At 47.3% G+C, this 27,475-nt stretch overlaps 1 protein-coding gene across 5 annotated transcripts in view; it reads right to left on the bottom strand.

Moving 5' to 3' along the window:
• Ninl (ninein like) overlaps window positions 1-27,475 on the bottom strand; it is an 84,509-nt gene that overhangs the window by 13,996 nt on the left and 43,038 nt on the right. For 4 of the 5 annotated variants that reach the window (XM_055602652.1, XM_055602653.1, XM_055602654.1 and 1 more), the window contains 13 exons: window positions 23,620-23,792; window positions 22,353-22,419; window positions 20,593-20,783; window positions 19,776-19,928; window positions 16,058-16,222; window positions 13,157-13,293; window positions 12,263-12,403; window positions 8,719-8,893; window positions 7,714-7,824; window positions 7,518-7,598; window positions 4,869-5,001; window positions 2,811-2,917; window positions 1,988-2,295 (listed from right to left, as the gene is read on the bottom strand). In XM_055602652.1, coding sequence (XP_055458627.1) covers window positions 1,988-2,295; window positions 2,811-2,917; window positions 4,869-5,001; window positions 7,518-7,598; window positions 7,714-7,824; window positions 8,719-8,893; window positions 12,263-12,403; window positions 13,157-13,293; window positions 16,058-16,222; window positions 19,776-19,928; window positions 20,593-20,783; window positions 22,353-22,419; window positions 23,620-23,792 — 1,942 coding nt within the window. Of the gene's footprint in view, window positions 1-1,987; window positions 2,296-2,810; window positions 2,918-4,868; window positions 5,002-7,517; window positions 7,599-7,713; window positions 7,825-8,718; window positions 8,894-12,262; window positions 12,404-13,156; window positions 13,294-16,057; window positions 16,223-19,775; window positions 19,929-20,592; window positions 20,784-22,352; window positions 22,420-23,619; window positions 23,793-25,691; window positions 25,747-26,385; window positions 26,417-27,475 lie in introns of those variants that run through there. The other variant, XM_055602655.1, reaches the window with a different exon arrangement.

A 27,475-nucleotide genomic window follows, 5' to 3' on the forward strand; every position in this document is an offset into this window, starting at 1 on the left:
TTTCCCCTTTCCCCTGCCATGTTTTCTGGCTACTCTCACCAAGGACACTGAACTTCAATAGGAACTGACACCCTCATGACAGCCACTTGAGCTGTTGCTGTCAGCATAATGACAGGACTGGGTCCCTTCACTGTCATCATCTGGACCCATCCAAGCCCCTAGATAACACCCAACTGAACCATCTGCTTAGTCTAGCCAGTAGGAGGCTGTAGGCTCCTGACATGAGGATGGTCAGGATAGGAGGTAGTGAAGAGTTTAAGTTAGCCTGGGTATAACTCCATTTTGAAATTAAGAGCTACCTTGACTGGGAGCTGAACTCAGGTACCAGGAAATATCACAGAATGTACACTTGGCAGAAAACAAAGTTAACTCTCCTAGCAACAACCTTTAGGAAATATCACAGAATAAATATTTCATAGAAAATAGAGACAATCTCCCTGGCAATAATCAATGAGAATCGGTTGGGAATTGGCTGGGAAAATTCTCCCCAATGTTTCAGATATAGTTTAGAAGAATAGCAATTGTGATTATATGCCTTAGGCGATTGTGATTATGTGCCTCAGAGAAGGTCACCTCGACCGTCTAACTTCTACCTAATCCTATAACGTCAAGGAATGTGCCCCCCTGCTTGCTGTCATGGAAACCCCCTGCTCACTCAGAGCTCGAGGTCCCACTTGTCTATTGCTGTGTCAGTGAGACTTGGGCCCCGAGTTCGACTTCTGTCGTAATAAAGCTCTCTTGCTGTTGCATCGAGTCATCTCCTGGTGGTCTCAGAGGGTCCTGTTATCCTGGTATTAGAGTAGAAAGAGCCATTTTTTTGTGTGGGGGGATGCCAACTTCCACTGGGTGTGTCTCTAGTAACCAAGAACTGACCCTACCAAGTTGGTCTCAAGAAACAGAGGGTAGGTAACGGACACAATGAAACACACTACATTCAGATTTTCCAAGTGGCCCTTTCCCTCCTTGGTACAAATATTTTAACTCTCTAAGACTTTTCTCCCAAATTAACTTTCTTTCTATCTAGAGGGTCCTCTGGATTGTTCTTCCTTGACTGCTGTGATGGCTAATGTTGGTTGTCAACCTTGCTACATTTGCAATTGACTAAAACTCAAGCAACTGGGTACATCTGTGAGGGATTTTCTTGATCATTTGAGGTGAGAAGGCCTACTCTCAATCTGGCCACACTTTCTGGTGGCAGCCCATATCAAAGGATATGGAAGTAGGGAGCTTTTGCTTTTTTGCCTGCTTGCCCTTCACTCGCTGGCATAGTCATCTACCCTGTTGCTGAGGCATTCCTTCACTAGTATTAGAACCTCCTTCTTCAGGATTCCACCATAGACCAGCTGAGAAATCCAGCCTCAAGGACTGAACTACTAGAATTTTGGTGTTTCCACCAACAGAAAGCTATTGTTGGACTAGCCACACCACAGCCTGTAAGCCACTCTAAGAAATCCTTTTTTTTTTTTTTTTTTTTAAATCCTTTCTTGGTTGTTGTTGGGTTTTGTTTTGGTTTGGATTTTTTCGAGACAGTATTTCTCTGTGTAGCCTTGGCTGTCCTGATCTTGCTTTGTAAACCAGGCTGGCCTCAAACTCACAGAGATCCTCCTGCATCTGCCTCCCAGAGTGCTGGGATTACAGGAATGCGCCAACACACCCAGCTTGAAAGCCTCTTTTAATATGTCTGTGTGTGTATTTTTTCCTTTATGTTCCTTTAGACAACCCTAATACACATATCCTCTAATATCCTCAATATTTAGTGATGGGGAACACATTATCTTATGACCAGGCAACAAGGAGGAGGAAAAGAACAGAGTCCAAACACCACACAGCAAACTGCCCCATGGCCCAAGGTGATTATCCTTATATAGGAATGTGTTCTCTGAGCCCTCGTCAGGAGGAAATTTGCCTGTTCCCAGGCACTAACATAAGCCTACGTTCAGATTCTGGTTCTTGGTGAGCAGCCTTGAACACAAAGCTCATCCCAAACCTTATCTGCTGCAGCTGGTCCTGGTGTCGCAGGTGCATCTCCACTTCTAGCCGCTGGGCCAGAGTGCACAGTGCCTGTGCACAGCAGTGGGCCAGGCCGGCAGGGGCAGGCTCCGGGCTTCGTGTTGCATCCTGCAACTGCTCCTTCAGGCCCAGGATGACCTCCTGTGACTTGCCATACAGGGCCTCCAGATCTGCCTTCTGACCCTCCAGCATGCTGACCTCAAGCTGGAAAGCCTGCTCCATCTCCTTTTTATCCTTCTCAAAGTTTCTCTTCATGACCTCAATTTCCTTCTCATAGTAATTTACCTGAAGAAAGATGAGCAGTGTTAATTAGGATGTCCTAGCAACAACATGCAAGCAGCATGACCCATAAACAGGAAAATATCAGGCAGGATACTCAAAGAACCTATGGCCTAGACCTGACTACGGCCCAGGATCTAGAAAAAGGGACAGCAAGAGAGTGATGTCACCAGAGTATGCAGTGTGCCTATACCACCCCTTGACAGTAGCCCTGAGGTAGGTTCAACAGGTTGGCTCAGGAGACTTGGGACCAAGGTTGACCAAGCATCTGGCAAGTACCATGAGTTCAGAGGGTATGACCACTAAGAAGCCATTACAAGACCAGTGAGATAGCACTCCATATCCTGGAAGCCCTAGGGTAGAGGAAATAATCCACATATACAGGCAAGGCCAGGTCAGAAGCTTCCAGCCTATCTGCCAGGGAATACAAGGACACAACAGAGGAACAGAGTGGCCTGCCTTGCTTGGCAGTCTGAGGAGCTAGATACACGGCTTTGCAACCTAGGGTCCAAAATCCCTACCTTGTTCTCCAGCTGCATTCTCAGCTCTTGGTAATGTTCTTTCATCTGCTCCACCATTATCTCTGTCTCCAAACTCATGGGAGTAGAGTCACCTACAAACAGATTGCCTGCAAAGAGGAGGACACTGTAACATTATGCCTAGGAGGCATCCAGTGCCTTCCTGACCCTTTCATCTAACCTCTAGGTGGCTTCTAGCCTCTCACCATCACGTGACAAAGCAGCTTTCCACCTGAAAACTTATGTGAGTGCAGGTCCAGCAAGATGTTCATTCTGTCCTCCACCTTCACCACATAAAAGAATGTAGGGCCAGTAGCTAAGGGTCACTCTGCCCTCCAGAGGCACCATGGTTGAGGACTCTGGACAGCAGAAATGGTCAAACTGTGTTTTTCAAGTTGACACTAAAACGTATCTGTATTTTATGATATGTGTGTTTTGCGTGTGTGTGTGTGCACCATGCATAAGCAATGCCCATGGAGGCCAGAGATCCATGGTAGATGTTCTGGAACTGGGGTTACAGATGATTGGGAGCTACTATGTGGTTGCTAGGAACTGAGCCCAGGTCCTCTGCAAAAGCAATAGTGCTCTTAACCTCTAAACCATTCTCCAGCAAGGTTCAAGTCTTTACATATCACTGGTTACTAAGGAAACCTGAAGGCTCCCATAGATTCAACAGGTCCTTTAATACTCAGAGAGATCCTCATCAGATGGCGTAGTCACTGCATTTAAAACCTGGCTCCACATGGTACCAGGAGCACAGAGGAAATGGGAAGACAGAATGATGACAGTTCCACTACCTTCCTACTGTGTAAAGCTTCCTAGCCCAAGTCTCCACACTCTTGAACATGTTCAGCTGTATGCATGAGTGCACACGAATCAGTCTTTGCTTGTGCTTTCTTGGTGATTCTGTGTGATCTGTTTTCACAGCACACTGTTATACAGGGTCCAGTCACCTAAGTCCAGCCCTGGAAATCAATGTGGTATGAAGGTTCTAGTGGATGCAGAGAAAAATGTGAACAGCTCCACAAAGGTCTATCCCTGCACTCCTGACCAGGGCCACATGCTCAGGGCAACTCAGGCTCTGAGCATGTGAAACACCAGAGGAGAAACCATCATCCTCTACCCTCTGGCAAGGCAGAGCTCCTGGCTGAACAGCACACTCAGGTGACTGTACCCTATAATGAGAATTTTTGGTCTCTTTAAAAACATTGAAATGTTGGGACTATGTTTTTGTTTTAATCCCAAGTGTGGGATATAAGGCTGTTTCAGATTGTCCCATAACAGCTGACAATTACTTGCCTTAAGCTCTAGCAGAGGCGAGATTTTGCCAGTTAGTTTATGTTTAGAATTCTGGGGATTCTTGAGAAGGTATAAAAATGCTAGAGCTCTCAGACACTGGAGAACAATGCTGAGGGACTTGGATTGTCGAAGTGTAACTGGGGTGGGGGTAGTCAGGGTTGCTGGATTCCATGGGCAGGAGAGAGATGGAGGCCATGAGTGTCACATGATGCTGCAGAGCTGGAGTGATTGCACTGATGACTGCCTGGTACAACCAGGCAGAGGCCAGAGAGCAGCCAAGTACCCCCATCCTCCACAAGGACTGTGGCATTTCCACAACACCCACACATACACACCTTGGTCTCTAGAAAAGACCAAGAACACTTAAACATGGGCCCTTGCCTTGACTCAACTGCCCAACAGCAGAAGAAACTCCAAAGTGGTTTCCACTGAACCCAGTAGCCAGGACTCTCTCAACTGGGAATATTCCATGCCTTTATTACCCACCTTGCTATATGACTTTCCATGCCAGTGACCTCCCATCTCTAGCCCTGTCACAAAGTTGCCTGTGATCTCATAGGATCAACTGCAGAAATATGCCCCTACGGTAAATTTGTCTCCTGTGGGGTCAGGTAATTATAACTTTTGTGACTTCTACAAACATAACAATTTTTCCACCCTCCTCTCCTTATCTTTGACCTCTGGTGTGCTAAATTCATGTCCAGCCTTGTGGTCATGTCCAGGAGTTACACTCTCACTTTACCCTCAGGACTGAGCTCCTACCTGCTGGGCCACGTCCAGGGAGCCGCCTTCTACAGGTGCCTGGGGTCCCCGGGGGGCTCTGTCGACTCCTGGGCAGCCGCACCCGCAGGCCTTCTAACTCTGCTTGTAATTCATCGTTACGGTCCTGTAGGTCCTGTGTGGGCAGAGCCAGATACCTCCTCCAGCTGCTGCAGCCACTTAGCCTTGGGAGGCCAAACCCAAGATCAGCCCTATCTGCAGTGAGCTGACTAGACATACCACAGACTAGACATACAGGTGGGTGTGGATTCTGGACTTTGAGCATGTAACACTAAACCTAGACTTAAGGTTCTAAACTACCTAAAGGTCCTAGCAAAACAGAGAAAACCATTTCTTAACTTTCTTGTGCTTACGTCACTGGATATATGAAAGGGGCTCAAGGAAGAAAGTAAAATTGAGGCTGTGAGAAAAACACAAAATTCTCAACAGGTACTACTTACCACCAGAGTGATGGCATGGCACATGTATGGGCATCAACATCGTGGGACATGCCTAGACCTATGTGTTTGTTCTCTCCTCTCAACTGCTGTGGAATTGGTATGGGGTTCTAGAGCTGTTAGCCATTTGTTTTACATTAAATGCTATGGAGCAGTGATGCACTTGGTAGAGAGAAAAGACATTATCTGGAAAGCAAAAGCCTGATGGGGTACAGGTTGCTGGGCAATAAGAAACGAGGCTGGGAGAGATATCCTCTGATGAGGATGAAGAGTCTGCATTTGTGACAAGCATCACCTTATTTGCACTTTAATGAACTATGTCTAGATGGGCAGGCTCAGATACTTGCGTATTAAAAGGACAGGAAAAGAAGCTTCTAGCTCACTTTCCTGGGAGGTTTGGCACCCTGCAAAATCTTGGAAAGTATGACAACAATGAATCCTGGCTGTAGGCTCATATTTACAGTTCTGAGACTGCCCCAAGCAGAGGGCCCTAAAAGCAAGGCCACCTGTTTTCCAAGGTCACACACCTACTCAATTTGTAGGGCACTCCATCTGGAGGGAGTCTAAGATAAGGTAGATGACAGGAAAAGGAACTAAAGACATACACAGACAGTAGCAGTCCCATTTCTGAGTTTGTTTTCTGTCTGGTTCTTCATAGCCTTCTGCAATGTGGATCAATTTTCTTATCATGTAAGACTATTTTATAATTCTTGGGTGTCATAACAATGCCTATATTGGTATCCCCAGAAATAGCTACAGATTTTCAGCATGAATTGTCTCAGAGGAAAGCCTTATAGTCAATGGAGCTGTAAAGTATCTGATGTAACTAAAACCAGCTTTATCCCCATTCTTTAGTAATATCTTAGGATAGCTATATATGATCCTGTTTGTCATATTTTCATTATCACAGTAAAAACAGGAGAAAAAGAAATGTCTGAATAGTAAAGTCTACTGACCTCCTTAGACTTTCTATCTCTGTCAGTGGGGTTTATTATTGAGTGGGTTTGTTGTATTTTGGCTTTGGAGACCAGATGCAGGACTTACGCATGGTATGTATGGGGGTCTACTGATGAGCTACAACCTCACGTAAAATGTTAAGTGCCCATTACCTGAGCACCCATATTACTTATCTGTGGTCCCTTGGCAATGTTGCCTATGAAGGCGAGTCTAGAATCAACAGTGTTATTCCAAGACTAGGAAAGTTTCTACTGAATTAACAGTCATGACAGTCCCTGATATTGTACAGCAGCTACTGTTTTAGTCTCCTTGATGCCTGTGAAGGAAGGAGCTAGTGGACCTATGGCTCTTATAAGTCTGTTGTTGCTTGTTTGTTTTTGAGACATTTTTACATTTTTTGAGACATTTTACATTTTTCAGGCGACCCTGTGTTTTTTGTAGGTTGGGGGTCATGGGCTGGAGACACAGTTGCAGGCAGCCCAAGTTGGCTTCCAACTGGCAGTGTAGTCAAATATGGAAGAGCCTGAACTAATCCTCTGGCTTCCACCTCTCAGGTTCTAGGATTACAGGCAGGTGCTTGGCTTAAGGTTGGCCTTTAGCTCTTGGGTGCAAGCTATCCTCCTGCATCAGTTCCTGCATTCGCTAGGCACACTACTGTACATCCAGCTTCCAGGGCAGGAGTTTTTATGGTGTCCAGCTTTAACCTCACATATGCCTCTCCTGGTAAGTTTTCCATCAGTTAACTTTTGGTACATTAAGCCTAACTAAAAGCTGGGTAACAAAGATTTGTGATGAATCACTTTATATATCTTTTTGTAAGTCTTTTCAGTAATTAGTAGTGAACCATGTCAACTCTGATTTTCCTTTCTGTTCTTCCTGCACTGAAATTTCTTTAAGAAGATTCATCCAGGAAGTACAGTCAGAGCACACTTACTGTCCTGGGATTTGACTGGTGACTGGAATATCTGCAGCACAACTAAGCAATGCCCGTACATGGCTGACCATAGCCCGAATAAGAAGTTCTTGCTGGAAAAGAAGCTCCTGCAGTCACTTGTAGACCAAGGAGCGAAGAGAGGTGAGGCCTCACGTGTCCACTGGGGCCTTAAGACAGGGAGTCTCTACCACCTCATAGTTCTGTATAGTAGGTCTACCCTTCCTGTCACTGTTCTAGGGCAAGCTGTAGAACAGGATTCAGGGATGCTCAAGATGGGTAAGCGGACTCAGGGAAAGCACGCACCCTGCACTTGAGCTCGTGCTCTTTCAAGATGGCTGTGAACTGCTCTTCCTGAGCCAGAAGCTCCATGCTCTGAGGTTCCAACTGAAAGAGAGAAATGTGCACACTAGTATATCAGGGTCCATGGGAAGACAGGCTGTGATGCCCTGACTCTGATCCACTGCCCACAGGTGCTGCTCTGAATAGCAAAAAGGCTTGCCTTGTCCTTCAGCACAAACTGAAGGTCACTCTGCAGGCGTAGGACCAGCTTCTCTGAATCCGAAAGCTTTTCCACCACTTCTATCATCTCCTTCTGCAATCGACTGTTTTCCTAGGAGACAGATGGGTATGGGCTGGGCTCAGGACACAGGGAAAGACACTGACAAGTCTCCTTGTCACTGTTCGGTATGGTGGAGGCTTGTTTCCAGCAGCATTTTCCAGGAAAAGCCCTGAGAAAGGCAGGCATGTGGGTGCCTGCTGCTTCTGCACCGAGCAGGCAGGGTGTGCTGTTGGAACTTACAACCTCCTTTGACAAACCAAATGATTGCTTCCCCGCTGTCTCACTTTTTCTTGGCCCCACTCCCATGTTTAGAAAGTTCATGAGTGACAAAAGAAAGGATTGGTAAAGCATCATTTTTGAGCTGCTTTTAAAATGACAGGTTTGAAGTTGTATCAAAGCAGCTCAGAGGTCCAGCACAGTGTGAGCAGGTATCTGAAGACAAGGACTGTGCTGAGCAGGGTCAAGAGAGTTATGTCTGGATACTGCTACCACAATGGGCAGTGGCTGCTGGAAGCAGGAATGGGAGGGAAAGAGACCACAGAGGTCCTTAGACATTAGCAAAGGAAAAGAAGCTGGGAACAGAGCAGTGGAGAAGGCTCTGGGGGTAGTGTTTCTGGAACTTGGCTGTTCACACAGCTAAGATAGCTTTTAGGAACCCAAGGCAAAGCAGGTACAAGGACATTTACCAAAACACTAAAAGTTGTGTCTGTTCCAGACTGTGAACCCAGGCCATATGTCAGGCAGTGCCTAGAGGTATTTCTAGACTCCAGGAATGCAGCCATGCTGGTTGTGGTAGCTGACTCACTCTGATTTTGAGTTCACATGCCTCAGAACAGAGGAAGATGGATTAAAGCCAAGACCTCCTACTTTGGGTGAGAGCTTGATATCACCCTGCTCTGCCAACATGTGCCAACACAGTTTATAACAGGGATGCATTTCACCTACCTTCAGGGCCAATGTCAGTTTCTCTCGGAGACTGGTCTCCTCAGCCTGGAGGCGGCCCACATCCTGCTCCAGCACAGCTCTCTGCCTGCGGGCTTGCTCCCAGAATAGCTCCCGCTCCATCTCTACCTCGGACCGTAGCAGGCTCAGCCTTCCCCTGTACTCTTGCTCTAGGTGCCTACAACACAGCACATGATACACAGTCCCATTTAGAAGTATCACTCTGCTTCTCCAGAAACCTGTCCTTGGAATTGCCCCTCTGTGAAACCCTGTCAATCTGCTCAGCAGATAAACTGCCTATGCCAGACATAGGCACATTGTTAGGTAGTCTTCCTTCATGGGCTGGTAGAATTGACCCCAGACAAGGGGCTGGGCTGGTGGTGGATACTCAAAGCTGCATGTGGAACCCTGGGGTGAGCCAAGTAGATATAGATCTCTGCCAGGTGCCTTAGATGTCCTCTGTCACTCTACCTACTGTGCCCACATTGTACAACATCATACCAGGCAGCTATGGTCCACAGTAGCACTGTGGCGGACCTTTGATGCCAGATGCACATTAAAGCCAGCCTCCCTCTCTAGGAACCAGGCTGCACAAAACCAGTGGACAGTAAATTCCCAGTGATCAGAGGAACAGGCACCAGCACTTCTTCCTCAGATCCTAGTCTTATCTTCTACAAGTGCTGCCAACAGTGGGGAAAGCAGGGTTGAGTCCTAGTCTTCACTCTAGTGGCAGCTTCATGGCTTTCCCAAGTCGATCTAGACTGTGGTGAGCACTGCTCTGCCTTCAGCAGGGTCGGTGACTAAACCTGACAGAAGCTGTGGGTTCATCCTCCAGTTGACAGCCTGAACTTTTACCTCAGCTCAGAGCTTTCTAGAAACAATACCCAAAAGGGAAGATGATGAAGGGCAGCAGTGACACAAGAGAAAGAGAGAAAGATTCAACAAATCTGATTTATGTTCGGATACAAGTCTGGTTTATGCTCAAACGTGGAGATTTTTTTTTTTTTTTTTTTGACAGGGTTTCTCTGTGTTGCATTTGGCTATCCTAGACTCACTTTGTAGACCACCCTGGCCTTGAACTCACAGCAATCCATGTGCCTCTGTCTCCCTAAGTGCTGAAATCAAAGGCAAACACCACCATACCACACAATTTTTTGTTTTTTGAAGATATTTTAAGAGTTGGGGATTTAGCTCAGCAGTAGAGCTCTTGCCCAGCAAAAGGCCCTGGGTTCAGTCCTCAGCTCTAGAAAAGAGATATTTCTATAATACATTTTATCATATCTGGCCCTTTCACCCCATCTTAAAACCTTAGAAATGCACAACCAAAAGAAAGTGAATAAAGGACTACACACTTAGAGTGGGATCTCTGCAGCCATCAGAGAAGAGTGTGTGTGCGTGTGCGTGTGCGTGTGCGTGCTCTTGCACACGAGCACATGGAAGCCACAAGCCAACATCAAGTGTTTTCCTCACTGTTTCTCCACATTATTATTTAGGATGAGGTCTGTCACTGAGTCTGGAGCTTGTGGTTCGCTAGAATGGCTCTGGGCAGCAAGCTTCAGGAACCTACTTGTCTCCACTCCCTGTCTGCTCCCAGGTCTGGGGTTACACACGTGACTACTGTAACTGGCTTTTTACATGGGTGCTGGGGATCTAGACTCAGGTCTGCATATTTATTTAACAAGCACTGAACTCACCGAGCCATCTGCTCAGCTTCCTGCAGTGTCATCTTGTAAATAATGACACACTTATGAAAAAGAGACAAAGATAACCTCTAGAAAGGGAGATTCTGGTTTTACCTCATGTTTTCTAAATTTTCTATAACAAATATGTATTTCTCACTGTATCTGTGGGAGTAAAAACCTAACCATGAAAGCTGTTTACAGAAACCTACTATTAATTCCCTATGCCATGTGATGACATCCACAGACATGGGCTTCACTCAGCATCCCCATACATCCCTCAAGTGGACTCATACACAGAAACACTACTTCAGATACTATTTATGATCCTCTGTCAGTTGGTCACCTGCTGTGCAAGCATGAGGACCTCAGTTTCCCAGAACCCACGCAAAAAGTTGGGCATGGTACTGCATACCTAAAATCCCAACTCCAGAAAATCAAAGACAGAAAGATCCCTGGGGCTGGCTGGGATCCAGCCTAGCCTAATCAGCCAGTTCCAAGCAGATGAGCAACCTTGTCTCCTCAAACAAGATGAATGCCCTACGGCTGACTTTTGATCTCTACATGTAGACACACCTGCAGGCCCATGTATGCTACCCCCATCTCACATTCACTCATGTATATAAACACACAGAGTTTATACTCCTCTGACCAACCCCCCCTAAGAGACACATCACCAAATCGTCCTTGATGACTAGGAGAGAACCAAGCCCTAGACATGCCGACTAGATAGATTAGTTAGTTCTATGACTCAAACTAGGATCCACATTCATTTTGCTTTCAGTGTTGGAACGCAATGTTTAAACAGGAGAATTTTCTGTGACCACAACTAACTCAGGGCTGGACAGTGGCTGGTGCATGACCTGAGAGGATGGTTCTTAGAGGTAGGACTGTTCCCCATACTGCTAGGATGAAGAGATCCTGGAAAGGAAACATTAAGGTTCCAGTGTCACACACAAAGAACAGGTAGGAGCAGCCCTAAAACTACTCTGGAAACGGCACTCGGGAGTAAAGTAAAAGTGATATGGCTGTGGCAAACCTTAAGGACATCAAAGGAGGTAAAATGACATTGCAGTGCTTCAGCAAAGGGACACCCATTCTGCATGACCCGCCTTCCCTTCTTCTCCCCTCATGCAATGCAGGCCACACTGCGACAGGTGCTGCACTCAGTGCTAAGCACACAGATGCAGAACTGGCCACACCCAGCCCACAGGGGTGGAACAGCTGAAGGGTTCAGGCCCAACAGGATTGGGATCTGGCCTTGGGCAGGCCTCTCCTACCTGAGTGCCCAACCCAAGATGGAGAATATGGGAAAGCAACCAGCACTCTCTGGCCCATATTGAATAAAAACATCAGGCAAGATGGCCACATAGCTGAGGCTGCCTCCCATAGTGGAGCTGGGGATGTTCCTTCCATGCTGTAGCCCTAGAAACCTTCATGCCAGGATTTTCCTCCAACATCTGGTTAATAAACCCAAGAGGTAACTGTGTTTTTGTGTTTTGGCCCATTGAGCCACCTTCTCTCACTGACCCTTATGGATCAGTCCTGGTGCTTTTCCTCCCTAATTACCCACCATCTTGCAATACAGACAACTCTAGTTAAGACAGACCCTGATAAATTCAAGGACAGAACTAGGATTTTCTTCATGGCCACAGGCACACAGGGGACACCAGGGGTCACTGTACCCACATCACACAAAGCAGGATACTTCCTGTCAAAACAAATATTCCCAAAAGTCTTCCCAACTTCCACTGGCTCCAGTAAAATGGCAAGATCACTTCAGCGGGCAACAGCCCTGACTGTCCCTGGCTGGGGAAGGATCATTGCTGTGGCAGCCCAGGAGCTATAGCTGTGGGCCCCAAACCTACTTGATTTTCTTTTCCGTGAGCTGTTCCAAGGCAGAATGGCAGTCGTCCATCTCTCTCACAAAGTCCAGGTTCCTCTTCTCAGCTTTCTCCAGGTCCTGCCTCGCCTTGTCCCGCTCATGCACCAGCTGCTCCACTTGCCCTCTGCCATGGGAAGAACAGATGGGACATTTTACCAGTGCACATGTAAAAAAAGGCCAAATGACAGCCTCAACAGTAAGTTGAACCACCCCATCGAGAAGATTAGTATTTAAATGGCCTTCCTTTTCCTCAGTTGCTAGCCTTAGCCAGAGATCCCTTGGCTGCTCTTGGAAGCAGGGTCCTTCTCAAACCATAGGGTCTCTGCCTCCACAACAGTGAGCTACAGAATCGGCAGGATGAGGGCCAAGTATGAATCTTAAAACATCATAAAAGTGGCTGAATGAGGTCCCAGACATATGGATTTCTAAGCATGACCTCACATTTGGGATGTACTGGTAATCTTTTTAAAAAAATAATAATAATTTATTTAATTTTATTTTGAGTGCATTGGTATGAGGGTAGTATCAGATTCATTGAACTGGTGTTACAGACAGCTATGAGCTGTCATGTGGATGTTGGGAGTTGGAAGAGCAGACAGTGCTCTCAACCATTGAGCCATTTCTCCAGCCCCGCACTGGTAATCTTTAATTCTAGGGACACATAATCCAATAGTAGCAGCAGTGGGCAGCTGTGGGCCCTCAGGCCTCCTCTGCTCTCTTCATCTGAGCTCTCCTTACAAGGGCAGGAAAGCAGGGAACAGGCAGACTGGGAGCCATCAGGGGAGACTGAAATAAAGCAGGGAAGTTATGACCTGAAGTACCCGGGGAGGTGGACCCAGCCAGAGGGACCTTATCCCATTCCCTTATGGGCTCTTACTGGTAGTAGCTCAGTTCCTGGCGGTAGCAGGCCAGGGCTGCCTGCTGGATGACACCATCGACTGTTAGGAGTTCATTGTCAAGGGCCCAGGTCAGCTCCAAGAGGTTCACCTTCTCATCCACACTGAAGTCCAGGCTCTGGAATCAGCAAGTCCCAGAAGGCAAAGGGGAGTGAGCAACTTCTCCAAATGTACTCTTTGCTCTGTGACAGCTCAGGGGCCCATACCCATAGTGGCTACTACCTTATGCACCTGCCCCTTTCCTGTCTGAAAGTGACTCTGGTTGTTGGGGTGCTCTTCCTCAACCCTAGTAACACAAGCGGGCTTTCAAAACTGGGCCTCCACATCACACTGTGATCCCCAAGACCCCATAAGAAGAGTTCTTCTTCCTAAACAAAGTATAAGATATAGTAGGAGCACATCCCACCTCAACACATCACATGAGCTGAACAGGAAAACTGGGGAATGGGGCCCTTCCCCCTCTGAAACCAACAATTTTAAGGACAAGCTAAGCCTTAGGAACACCCACGTAAAGAGGATTTCCCTACAGCCCAAACCATCATAAAACAGGAGAGGAAAGACCTAAGTCCTGATATAGCCCCCTGATACTTCGTGTGCAACTCCTTGGGGCCACCCAGGCCCCGAAAAGCTCCTTTCTGTGTATATTAAAAGGTCTCACCACATAGCCCATACACAGCAGTGCTGGCAGCCACACAGTGCACCCTTCCTTGCAGGACCCCACATGGAGTTAGGGTCAGAAAAGTTACAGAGATACGTCACAATAGCAGCTGCTCAGCTAAGGGCCATCAGAACTGCCCTGGAGAGCCGCGGAGATGGGTCAATGCATAAAGTACTTGCTGCGTAAGTGTGAGAACCTTAAGTGTTTGAATGCCTAAAACTCAAGCAAGCTTGTTGCTGTAACTCACATCTGTAATGGCAGCATTACCTGGTGGAAGGCAGGAGGATCCCTTGAAGCTCACAGCCACTTGGTCTATGCACTTATAAACAAAAGAGCTTGTCTCCAACAAAACAGAAGGCAAGGATTGATATCCTCTGACCTCCACATGTGCATCATGGCACGTACATAAACATGTTAATGTGCAGGCATGCGCACATGAACACACACAGGCAGACACACACAAACATATACCAAAAACAAAATAATAAAGCTGAGTGGTGCCTCGTGCCTCTATTCCTAGAATTCACAAGGTAGAAACAAGGTTTTGAAACAGTAAGTGTATAGCTTCTAGAATCAACTCTACAGAGCAATGTCAGCATAAGCACAGGGAAACTGGTATATTTTAGATGCTGAGATGACCGTGGAAGTAATGGATAAACCTACCTGTCTACTAGCAAGTAAGGGCTGCATAAATTAACAGTGACACAGTATGATACCAATACTAGGAAAATTAAACTAGAATGTATAAACACATTTATTTTTCTGTGCTTGGAGAAACTCCACAAGAGGCTCGTGGCACACAGGTGCTTTTTTGTGTGGCAGGGCACACTCACAAGCCAGTGGCATTCTTCTTCAGGTGTCATTCGCCTAGATTTGGGGGTAGGGTGGCTGCTGTTGTTATTTTGAGACAGGTTCTTTTGTTATCACCTGGGGTTTTCAAGTAGGTTAAATTGGCAAGCCACTGAGCCAAACCCCAAGGATCCTCTTGTCTCTGCCTCAGCAGGGCTAGGATTATAAACATTCAACTCCTCATGCATTTGTAGCTAGTACTTTACCGACTGAGCCATCTCCCTTGGCCTATTTTTTGAGACAGAGTTTCTCTGTGTAGCCTTGATTGTCCTGGGAACACGCTCTATAGAACAGGCTGGCCTCGAACTCACAGAGACCTGCCTGCCTTTACTTCCCAACTGCTGGGATTAAAGATGGTGTGCCACCATTGCCCAGCTCCCTAGTTGTGATTTTTTTTTTTTTTTTTTATTATGTTTCGGGCGGGAGAGATGGTTCAGAGGTTGAAAGTACTGGCTGTTCTTCCAACAGCCCTGAGCTCATTTCCTAGTGATGATCACCTGGTGGCTCACGGCCATCTACAGTGAGATCTGGTGCCCTCTTCTGGCCTGCAGGTGTACATGCAGGCAGAATACTGTACACATAATAAATGAATCAATCTTAAAAATATATTTAAATTTTTATTTATGGGGGGGGGCAGGTGACACAGAGACCAGAGACATAAGATCTCTTGCAGCTGGAATTATATAAAGCAGTTATTAACCACTTGATGTGGGTACTGGGCACTGAATCTGGGTCCTCTGCAAGAGCAACAGGTACTCTTAATTACTGAATTATCTTCTGGCCCCAAACTGTGATTTTTTTTCTCTCAAAGAGAAAAGCAAAATTTGGGAAGAAAACTAAATCTAGTTAGTAACGCTTCCTGGAGGTAGTAGTCTCTCATTCCTGCTGGCCTCAGTGAGCCTGACTTGGCTGCCCCAGGGCAGAATTCTATCTACACGACAAACTCAACTCAACATACAGAGCAAGAGTGAGCCCACCTGTGTGAAATCCCACCCGTCTCTGCTCAGAGAGCGCATCATGACTGGCTGACAGTGGTAACTGAAGGTCCTCTTAGCACAAAGAAGCCTGGGTGACTTCCTTCTTTTGGGTGACAATCTGGTGTGTATTACACAGAACCGTACCTTGGAATGGACATTCCCCGACTGTTTTCTCTATATTTTTAAGTTTCAAATTCAATATGCCTGCATTTTAATTGCAAAACTTTATGGGAAAATGTTTCCTTTGGGGGTTCCCCTGCATGGGATGAAGGACTGTCAGCACTCAGCACATGCTCTGCCGCGTTTATCTTCTGTGGACACCCCAATGTCCCCTACTTGGCCCCACAGTGTTTGAAGACATCACCCAACAGGGCAGCCACAAGCAGTAAGTTGCAAACCTGCAAGATCTCCCTGCCATTCTGAATGCCCTCCTGGGCCCATGCGGAGATGACTTGCTCGGGAAAGGCAAAGCCACTGCCATCGTCGACACTGGAGAACAGGCGCAGGCCTGAGCACACGGACACGAGGGATGAGGTCGTGGTGGTGTGGCAACCGTTCTCCTCCTGCACATCAGGAAGGAAGATGCCCTGAGCACTCAGGTGTCTTGAGGCTGTGGTGTCTGTGCACACTAACACAAGTGTCACCTTGCCAGCCTGTGTTCCACACTTTGCCTTCTCATCCAAGCCTAAAACAAGAGAACGCACACCCGCAATGATCTGTAGTCCACTTCTCTAGAGGCTTAGCAGAGCCCTGGACTTACCTGGGATCACACAGTTCTACAAGGACAGAAGTGGAACTGCACCTAGTCTTTGGGCCACAGTCCCTGATCTTCGTCCTGCAAGGATCCCTGGCACCTGCTTTTACTTATCATTGTCACCTCATACCTGTGAGGCCTGAGTCAGCTCCAGGCAATGAGTTATCACAAAAAGAAGGCCCACAAAGTGATGTGGCCATTTCTTCCTATGTTAAGAAAGTCTGTGGACCAGGAAAACCCAAGCTGAGAGAGGAAATGACAGATGGGCTCAGAAAGAAGGGGCAGAATAGCCAAAGCAGAACCCCACGGTTCCCAGGACTCAACCCTGAAGCCCAGTTGCTAAGCAGTACGAGGGAGGTTTGTGGGACAGTAAAAGTCTCCCAGAGGAAAAGCTGCCTGTGAGGCTTCTCCACTACCTGAACCCAAGGGCAAGAATGATATCCCACCCTCTCCTGTCCCACAGGGGGTCCTTCCCAACAAGTCTCAGCTTAAGGAACCTTGGGAGTGATGGCGGTACTGCTTCCTGTATTCTAAGGCCTGCGCTCAGGTACACAAGGCACTCACTGCACCCAGGACCCCACTCCCCTTGCAGGATACAGATGGGCTGCATGAACTCTCCTCACCACCTCCAGTTCCTAGGTTTTTCTTCTTTCAACATTCTGGTGCTGAAATGCTTTCTCCAACACTTACCAGCCTGTCCTCTCCCCGTCCTGGCTTGTTCCTTTCTTGGACTTCACTCTGACGCTGTTAGACCAGCCTGCAAACACTTCATCAACGTGCAGCACCCCGGGCAGGGACTGCTGGTGGTTCTCTTGCTACCCACCATTTCTGTAGGTCCAGTCCTCTTGCCCCATCCACCTGCTCTCTCACCTGGCCCTACCTCTCCAGCATGCCCAGAAAGAGAGTATTTCCTGACCTGTGTGGCTGTTTTACAACCCTTTTGTTTACAACAAAGCAGACATCTTGCCCCATTTATAGAGGGTGAGAACATCTCTACCATGTCTGGTGACGGCCACCTGTACACAAGCTCTGATACCCAAATGTACTAAGAAAGTGCTAGTTCCTCCTCTGGCCCCAGCAGAAAGACAGTTTGCCTTCCTGGAGCTGGTCTAGCCACATAAGGCCAGCAGAGCCCAAATGGGACATAGTAGGCTCAACCCTATAGTCAAGCAAGTCACTTTTCTGAAGTGCTTGGAGTCCTGAATGCTGTCCCAAGTAAGAGGCAGACATTCTGAAACAAGAGACCCCAGAAGGGCAGGAATATGGTGCTCTATAGACTAATCAAATTCTGCCCTCTCTCCATCTCAGTAGTGTGTGCCATAATATGATAGAACACAGAGGGCGTACATTTACAGATTATGTACATGAGTATAGGCTTATGTTAATGTGCACACATATCTGTATTCATACTATGAATAGGCATGAATGTGTGCCAGTGTAAACGCACAGTGAGTTTATACATTTGGTAGATAAACATCCGTTGTGATTATGTATATCTACAGCAGGTACACACCTACATTTGATGCGCACTTACGGAAGATTTATGTGTACACAGTGGGTGAGCAAATGTTTACCCTGGGTGTGTACGTATAAATGCTCATAGTAGGAGTGTCCACAGGAAAAGGTGTTTGCATACAGTGTGTAAGTAGAGTGGATGTACACACATCTACAGCGAGTGTACATGTGGAACCTGTGCATGTGTCTATAATGGCTCTGCATTTACAGAAGCTATGCATGTCTTCAGCAGATTTGCATGTACAGAAAATGTGGGGTACACAGTAGGTACGCATATAAGGAATGTGCTCAGGTCAACAGTGAGTGGGGCATAGACAGAGACTGATCACATCTCTAAGTGGGTCTGAAGCACTGTATGCTGTGAATGTGTCTACAGACGGTGCGCACACACAGTGGATGTGCAGGTACAGCGGATGCAGATGGGTCTACAGCAGGTACCCACAGCGGATGCATGGGTGTCTTCAGGAGATTTACATGTATAATGGATGCGAACACGGAGAGTGGGTACACACATAAAGAACCTCAGCATATGTCTAGAGCAGGTGTACACATACAGCAAATGTGTGTACATAGTTGGTAATGAATGCACAGTGAACACATGTGTAGAACTGGTGAACATTTATAGTGTGTGCACATGTCAGATACACATAAAATGGATGTGCCATGTCTACAGTAGGAAAGCATGTATGGTGGGTGTGTGTACTCAGTAAATTGTCCATGTTCAGATGATGAGTGTGCAGCAAGCACAGATCAGTAGGTATGTATGCGTGCAGCAGTATACCTGTATGTAGGTAGTTTGTGAGCAAAGTGAACAAGGTGGAAAGACAGCCCAGAAGCCCATAGGGCCAGAAGCATGGGCATAGTTCACTGGGTGTAGAAAAGGGAAGGAAGTAAGGTATACAGAAAGGAGCTGCAAGTTCTAGCACATTCTAGACCATGACCTCTGCGATAGGTCAGGCTGCTAGCTGAAGAGGCAACCTCGGAGAAGCACATGGGACCCACAGTCCTACTGGCCTGGGGTGTCTAGGCAGTTGCTGAACCTTCTAGAAGGAGTTTCAGAGACTGTGAGATCTCATTCGATAACAATTACCAGTGATATCAAAGCACAGGAAACATGTGGCCTCATTCAGAGGGGTACCCAGCTGAACCAACACTGAGTATGACTTGGGGGGTGTCTCATCTTCACACTTTCAGACTTGATTTTATGTTTACATGTAGTGCTAAGAATGGCCTAGCGCTTGTACATGCAAGAATCCCACCAATGGTCCACACCCAACTCCTGGTGTTCCTGACTTACAGTACTTGCCCTGAGCTGCTCTACCTATCCCCAGACTTTAGCCAAAAACTTAGATTCTCAAATGCACCTGCCCATAGCAGTGCCTAGAGCTAGCCTGTGCTATGTCCTGGTGCTAACGGTGTTGGGTCAGTTGCCTCTGAGCAAAATTTTACAAAATAAAATTTAAGACTTCTGGTAAGAAAAAACAATCCACATGGAAGACGAATCCCAGACAAGCTACACAACTCTACAGCCCATCCTCAGTGTGTAACGGGAGAATGGTCATGTTCCCCGCGTTGCATTATTTTCTGGAAATTCCTGATGAAGGAGCTCAGATTGCTGCCATTTTACAGATGAGCACCGAGCTGAGAGAAGAACGTAGTCGGCAATGAGCACCACCAGAGGGGCTCGAGGTCCACAGAGTGCTGCTCACGTGCAGGTGTGTGGGCATGTGTACCCAGCTTCTGGGCTCAGTGCTGTGACACTGGCAGTACTGTCAGCCGGCACCCTCATCTGGCAAGAAGCAACACCAAGTACTGCTGGTGTGTGACATTTACTTCACCCATTTTACCTGAAAATGAGGCCAAGGCCTGCTTGGTTTGACAAGACTGGAAGATTCTGGAAGCGAAGGAGACTCATGACCGAACAGGCCAAGCTGAAACTCTGCAAGACTCACTCTGCCATCTCCATCTTGGTCCAGTTTGGTGAACAGTTCTTCAAGTTCCTAGACGAGAGCCACCACCCTTCAGGCCTGGAGAATCACCTCACTCTGTACCTCTAGCTCCAAGCACCCAACAAGGGCACTTGGCTTATCTAAAGATTAAATTGTCTAGCTCCTTTACAAAGTCAGCTCAGCTGGTTTGGATCCTACAAGGCCTTGCCGGGTAGGAGGGGGCAGCATTTGAACATCCTGACTTTATAGATACCCAAGTGTCCACTGGGGATAGGAATAGGAATTTGCTAGAAAACCAGCCTAAGCCTTACAGTTCATGGGCCAGCAAGAACACAGAGTAGGAACAATAACAGGTGGGACCTATGCTATCACCAGCAACTTCCTGTCTAAGTCTTCCCAGAAGAATGGGGTATACACCAAGGGTATAGTGAAACTCAAAGGTGCTGTGTTGGGCAAAAGAAGAAGAGTATTCGGTCTACGCAGACAAAGAGCTCAAAGTGAAGATTTTAGGAGCAGCTGGGACCCTTGAGGGCAGCTTGTAAGGCGATGGGCTGTGTGGGTGAAGATGGACTCTCAAAGGTATCTCAAAGCTTTGGGCCATCAAAAGATTTGAGATAACCAAGTGCAAAAGAAAACTGCTCTCTGAAGGTGAACTGGTTTTTCCAGACCCAGCACTAAATGTGACTGTGCCACTGTGGTGGCCCCAGGCCTTCACCTGTTTCTCAAGCCCATGGAGCCCAATGCTTTGGCAGACCACAGCCAGCTCCTGTTCATTCAGGTGACCACTGCTGCCAACCCCCAGCTCATGCCAGATGCCCTGGACTTGGTTCTCAGGAGGGTTCAAGGAGGGGCTACAGGTTTTCCGGGGTGTCCCGAAGACCTCACAGCCCCATGATCGCAGCTGGCCTGAGGCAAGAGAGGATCACAGTTAAACACTGATAAGTACACCCATAATAAAGAAACCACAATGGAACGCTTAGCCTTATGGGCATTAGTTGCTTTCATAACTCAACAAGTAACATAAAAGCCACTGTCCTCCAAGGAGAACCAGGACTGAGTATCCCAAATGACACCATGGGCTGGGTAGTGGAGAGCACACCAAAGGGCCAGTGCATCCTGATCCAAGACATAGGTCACAGGACACTCTGCCTAATGCTGGGGACTTGCTGTGTACAGGACAATGAGGTCTAGTCTCTGCCCATGGCCTGTGGGTACTCAGAGCTAGAAGCTCCGTGTCTTCACAGGTAGACTAGTGACTTTTCCAACAGGACACACCAGCTCCACAAATGCATCCATTGGGCATCTCCTAGTTCCTTCCAGGGAGCTTGGAGCTGGGCACTCTGCAGCCAGAAGTGTTCAGTCTGATCAACCAGCCCCAGAGGATCCTTCGGTCGCTGCAGCCTAGCACATGAGCTCCTTTCAATCACTGGCTTCCTTGCTGCCCTCAGCCTCATGAGTCTGGCATTAAAGGGCAACACAGTTTGCTCCCCACTTGCTTACTGGAACGCATACCACATTTGTGTTCTCCCCTCTCCCCTCTTATCAAATGGCTGCCCTCATCTTTTTAGCTCTCCTCACAAGGCAGTTTAAAAACATGACTTGAAATTCTGATACTCTGTCTTCCATCAGTACTCATGGGTTTGTGGCCTCTCTGTCACCTCAGAAGCCTTAAGACAGCTTTCACTAAGAGAACATGAAAGAAGTCATGCTGTGTGAATGTAGAATGGGCTTCTATGACACAAGAGACTGTCAGCCCAGTCAGCCAGACCTTGTGTGAGGTGACCTGAGCCACTACACTATGAGGAAATCCAACCATAATGAGGCTTCAAATGCATCCATACCAGAACCTCAGCCCAGAAACATGTCAAGCAACTGCCACCCCAGAAAGGTGCTGATGGATTTCACATCCAGCTCATGCCTGGCCACCCAGTGGCTATTTGGAGTCAGTATCACACACAGACCACAGCACTTTTGGTGGCCAAGAGCCCCTGATCCAGCTATTCTTTCCTAATTCTGATGTACTGATTTGTGCCAACTATGGGTCTTTAGTTGCTGTGTGAAGCTCTTTAGGAACAGGACCATTTGCTACCCTCCTCGGGGACAACTCAAACCCTGGTAGAGTCTGAGACTACCCTTTCATAGCACCAGAGACTGCAAGCAGGCCAAGCACAGCCCTTGGGCCTGAGATGCCTGCACAATACACCCATCATTTGGGTTCACACTGGAATCCACAGGCCATGAATCGGAGCAGCAGCACCCTGCATCCTTGGCCAGAAGCCTCTGGAAGTGGTCTTGTGGGAAACTGAAGACCAAGTGATTACCTCGGGGCCATAATGCCAACATTCTAACCACCTCTGGAGAAGGAACCTATAAAGGTCACATACACAACATTTAGTTCCCAAGACACTGCCCTGTCCAATAACCTGGCTCAGAGCTCTACTCAGACAAAGCACAAAATGTGAAGCCACGAGTTACCTTGTGCTTCAAATAATTCATTCTGAGGTTCTTTAGCACTCTCAACATCTTCATCTGACTTGAGGCTCTGTGAAGAAAGTGAAGAAAAGGATGTGGTACATCAATGGGTGTCACAGTGGATGAAGCACCAGGGATAAGCACAGAGGAAGTTGGGGTGGGAGGCGTCACTGAAGATGCACTCTGGGCTGGCACTCCCCACTGTAGCTCAACAGGCTGTGGTCCCACTAAGCAGAAACTTGTATGTTGTGAAGACTAACATCCTCTCCAAAGCAAGGGTGCAGACATGAGGTTGGGCACATGCCTTGTTCTGCATTCTTGGCTTCCTTAGCATAAACGATCAGCAGCCCACGCTGAAAACACAGAAAGCTCCTACATCCCACAGGAGAATGCAGCCAGTTTTACACACCAGCATTTGATGGGAACTATCCAACATTCCACTCAGGGGACACCTTCTGCAAATATTGTGATGTCATGGCCCCTGTGCACAATCCTTTACCATCCACATTAGTTCAGCAAACAGAAGAGCAAGCCTCTGTCCCTGTAGGGGCTCTGCGGACAGCATAGTCCATAGTAAGCACTGACACCTCAGCAGAGGAGACAGGGCCATTGACTAATGTGTGACTTAAATAAAAGCCTCAGCTGCCCAATGCACAGATTTCTTTACATGAAACAGGTGAGGCCCCATTGTTAGCAGCAAAAGGCTCAGCACTTTCACAATAAGCCAATGAAAAGTTAACAATTAAAAGTTAACAGTGAAAAGCAGATGCACTCAATGTGGCCATATTAAGAAGAGGCAAAGGAAGGGTCAGCTCTCATACCCCAGGAGGCATCCAACTGTACTTGCCAGAGTGCATATGTGTGGGCATTGGTATATCCTGATGCAGTTCTGTGGACTCGGGGTCCCATTCCTAACCAGGGGCTTCTTTTTCCATCCCTTGACATGTAATGTTCCTCTGTTGTGAAGTCTTAACTTGAACTTTCCACAGTGAAAGGAAGGTGTGGCCAGTGGGCCAGAGAAGAGAAGTCCCCACAAAGTCCCCATTGCTCCAAATCTGGAGGAGAGTGGCCTGGGACCAAGACTGGCCCCTAACAGAGAAGAGAGTTTAAAGCACAGCTGCCATGTACACCCAGGGTGCTGACAACTCAAGTTGCCCAGGAACATGGTTCCCAGCCTGCATCCTCCAGGACTATGTGGATGGACAGTGACAAACTGACAATTACTTCCCTAATCTCTGGCAATCTGGATGGAAAGGGTAGGTTGACTCACTTCCACACTTTCCAGAGATGCAGAACGTCTCAGCGGAGGCTTCACACTGCCCTTGGCCTGCTGTTCTGATCCATATTTGGTTGCAGTGTCCGAGTCACAAAGCTCAGGTTGGCTTCGACGGCCATACCACTTAGAGCCACTCATGTACTTTGGAGGGACAGCACAAGAAGTAACTGGAAAGAGAAAAGGAGACAGGGAGTGAGGGAGTGGTTATCGAGCAGGCTATGGGCCCTGCATGCCAACAAGACACTCCTTTAGAAGCTGTGCAATTAACCCAAAGTATGGCTCACAGCCACCCTGTTGAGCACCCGTTAGTCTAGAGGACACAAGACACTGATCAGCTAACAGTGGATGTCCTTGAGGCAACACTTCAAAGCCAGATTGGGCAAGGGAGACTCCTACTAAACACCAGGTGCACTTTACATTTTATCATGCATACTCTGTTTCTGTTTAAGGAGTGAGACAACAACAAGAAACATAGCTAGAGAACTGAGGACTATTTCTCATAATTCCTTCCTGGTGTACTGGTCTCAGGGTCACAGCCTGTGCCCCAATAAGCCAGCCTCAGGTACCTTCACAATAAGCCACTTAAAAAAGCCAAGTTAACAGTGAAAAGCAGATGCACTCAATGTGGCCATATTAAGAAGAGGGATAAAGAAACCCAGTGATTCCCTCAAGTCTATCTTCAGGATCCTGCCTCAAGGTTAAGGTTTAACTAGAAGGCATGAGCTATGCATAATTGGGTTCTCCCTATCAAGGTATAGTCCTGCCTATCAGTGATCCATCACTGTTCTAACTCCAGTCTCTACTGTAAGGTGGTCTGACAAGCTGTCAACACTGTGTGAAATCATTCCACCTTCCTAGAGACAAGATTCCCCTCTAGATCGCACCAGGATTCAGCAATTCCCTTCTGTAAGTATGAGATCTTTGGGGGGAAATCCCAGTTCCCTGGATGCCTTGTTTAAATGGTCCAAATAGCCAGAGTGAGGGACACATGTGTCTCTAGAAAATCCTCACGCTTGCTAGGCATTCTGGTTACATAAGACCAAGACCTTGGGGCTAGAGGTCCTCCACAGGCAGGCATGAGCCATAGACAAAGACACACTCTGCAATTCTGTGCAGTCTGAAAGCCAGGACAGATGGGGCATGGATTGTGGTCTCCAGACTGAAGGGAATACTCTAAACCCTACACTTCCTTGTGTCTCCTTCCTTCTCCCTCCAATCTGCACAGCTATACAACCCTAACTAAGCACATGTGTGTATGGGGGGGGGGTGGAGATGACAAGAGAAGCAGCCACGGATGAGGCTGTGCTTCAGGAGAAGAATTCAGGATCAGGAGATATGGATGAGCCCACTGAGGCCACGCCTGGCCAGGAAGCTGAGGAGCCCTTCATACTCAGCAGATATGTCTTGGGTTCTATCAAACAGAAATGATGGTCACCACCTGTTGACCCTGGGGTCACCAGATGAGAAATCTGGATGACCTGAAGAGACAGGAATTGGGGATAAAGGACAAGGATTGGTGAGGTCACTGCTAAGTTTTATTCCAAATATGCTGAATGTGAGGTGACAGAGTAGCATTCGAGGTAACTGAAAACATACAAGATGATTGCTGGGACACTTATCCTCATGAGTATCACTAACAACTACTCCAACAGAACAGGCACTGGTAGGCGAGGTATAGTGTCCTTGAAGAGACAGAAGTCATCAGGCATGCTGAGTGAAAGAAATAGGTTCCATGTCGACAGAGGACATCAAGAGAACATATGAAAAATGCCCTTAGGCCAGAGTTAATTCCCCACAAACAGGGAAGAAAGGGGCACATGGTAAAACTTCAAGCAGGTCACTTACTCTGAGACCCTGGATGCTCCCTATCTCTGAAACTGTGCCTTGAACTCTCCTCAGAGGCCCTGACATACTGTTGTCTGTCTATCTGTGGTGTCACTAACATTTTTAATAAATTCCTATCTTCAACAATCTGCCTCAGTGTCTTTAAACCCATGACCCCTTTATTCATGTACACAGAATATCAAACACAGCATAGTTTAGTTAGCAGCCAACAAAGTACTCACCAAGGTCAGACAGCAGCAACACTTGCAAGGCCAGTAGTTACAGTTTTCACCTGGGCTAGCAGCCAGCAGACAAGCCAAGGTTAGCAGTTAACAAAGCAAGTCAAAGATGAACAGAGGGGGTTCAGCATGTGACCACCCTCCTAACTGGGAGAACAGTGCACGCTCATCTCCCCAGAAGGTATGTTGAAAGCACTGAACAGCTTTGTAACTACTTCAGTCTTTGTACAGTTTCTGCCATAAATCCTATAAAAATCTCTGCAGTGTTTCCTTCCTTTGGGACCCTTCACCCTATAGGGTGTCTCTCACATTTCCTTAAAAAATCTGTTTGCTCGCTCTCAATGAAGGGCAGTCACAGAGCAAAGGCTCTTGTCAGTGACTGGTTTCCATTTGTAGGCAAGATGCAGTTGGGCACTCTTGGGGAAGTACCTGCTAGGCTAGACGAGGAAACCCTGGTCATGTGCAGTGAAGAGCATAAGATACCCGGACAACCTGACAGAGGATGCCCATTCTCTTCCTCCCCACCAAGAGGTCTGCCACAGGAGACCCTGATCACTAAGCCACAGCTACAGCCCCATCCTGGAGCTATTCAGGCACATCTGAAAATGGTGTAACTTGCCCATGCTTCTCTTCCTTGGGTGCTTCCTCAGGACCTATGACACCCCCCCCCCTTCATATCTCTGTTGTCCACACTGACCTCACACTGCTGTTACATTACATCTTCATCCACAGACAGACAGCACTTCCCTTAGTGTAGTGAACCACAGAAACACATGTTCTTCTTGAAATAGTTAAAAGGATCTAACCAGCATGGCCCAAGGAGAAATCTCACTCCACCGTGGAGAAACACTACTCAGAAAAGGGGATCCATAGAGCTCTTCACCACAGAAGCAACAACAGCAGAGCAATGGCAACAATGACAGGGTGGTGTCTGCTCCCTACAGAAAGAACCACAGGTTTCTCCCATGAGATCAGAGCTCAGTAAGTCACCCAGACACCACATTTTCTACCATGCCCTGAGCCAGGCCATCACACCATCAACTTTATACCCATTGTATAACATCCTGCAGGAGCCCCACTACCTGGCCAGAGCCCTGGATACCTATGTGCCATTATTAAGTGTACTGACTCTTAAGAAAGTATAACAGGATTGGAAAAATCAAATGCATTTAGTTACATGTTCACCAATGGCCTTTAACAACAGGAGAAGGAACTGAAGTACAAGCCTGCTCTTCCTAATCCAGGAATTTGGCCACATGAGTAAACACATTGTAATGGCAAGGTGGAGGGCACTAAGAGAGGAACTGGAAGTCAGAATGATGATGTTGTTACCGGAACCAAAGAGGCAATCAGTATAGTTAGATGGGTGAGCAGTAGGCAGGGGCACAAGTGACAAGGAATGGGCAAGTTAGAAAATAATACAAAAGACTGAGCTAGACTCAACCCTGGAGGAGGGAATGTTTCAATTTGTAGGAAATATCTATACAGCAGTGTGGAAACATCTACCTACTACCAGAACTGACCTTGTGCTTTGCGCCTGTGGCAACAGAGCTGTGTCAGCTTTACCTTCCTCCTCCAGTCTGAAGGGAGTGTCACAAGACTAGCGAAGCTTATGAAAATTATCAGACTGAGGAAGCTCAGAAAGAAACAAGATTCACAAGACCCTGGACCAAGGTTATAACATCACTGAACAACAGCTAGGGGAAAGAAGCTTTGGTGAATCATCTATACTCCCGGAAGGAACCTTATTCATCTCATTGGTTTCCCTTGAGGCTTGGGTAAAATTG

The sequence above is a fragment of the Psammomys obesus genome, unplaced genomic scaffold, assembly GCF_907164565.1.
Source record: "Psammomys obesus unplaced genomic scaffold, mPsaObe1.curated_primary_1811, whole genome shotgun sequence".
NCBI lineage: Eukaryota > Metazoa > Chordata > Mammalia > Rodentia > Muridae > Psammomys > Psammomys obesus.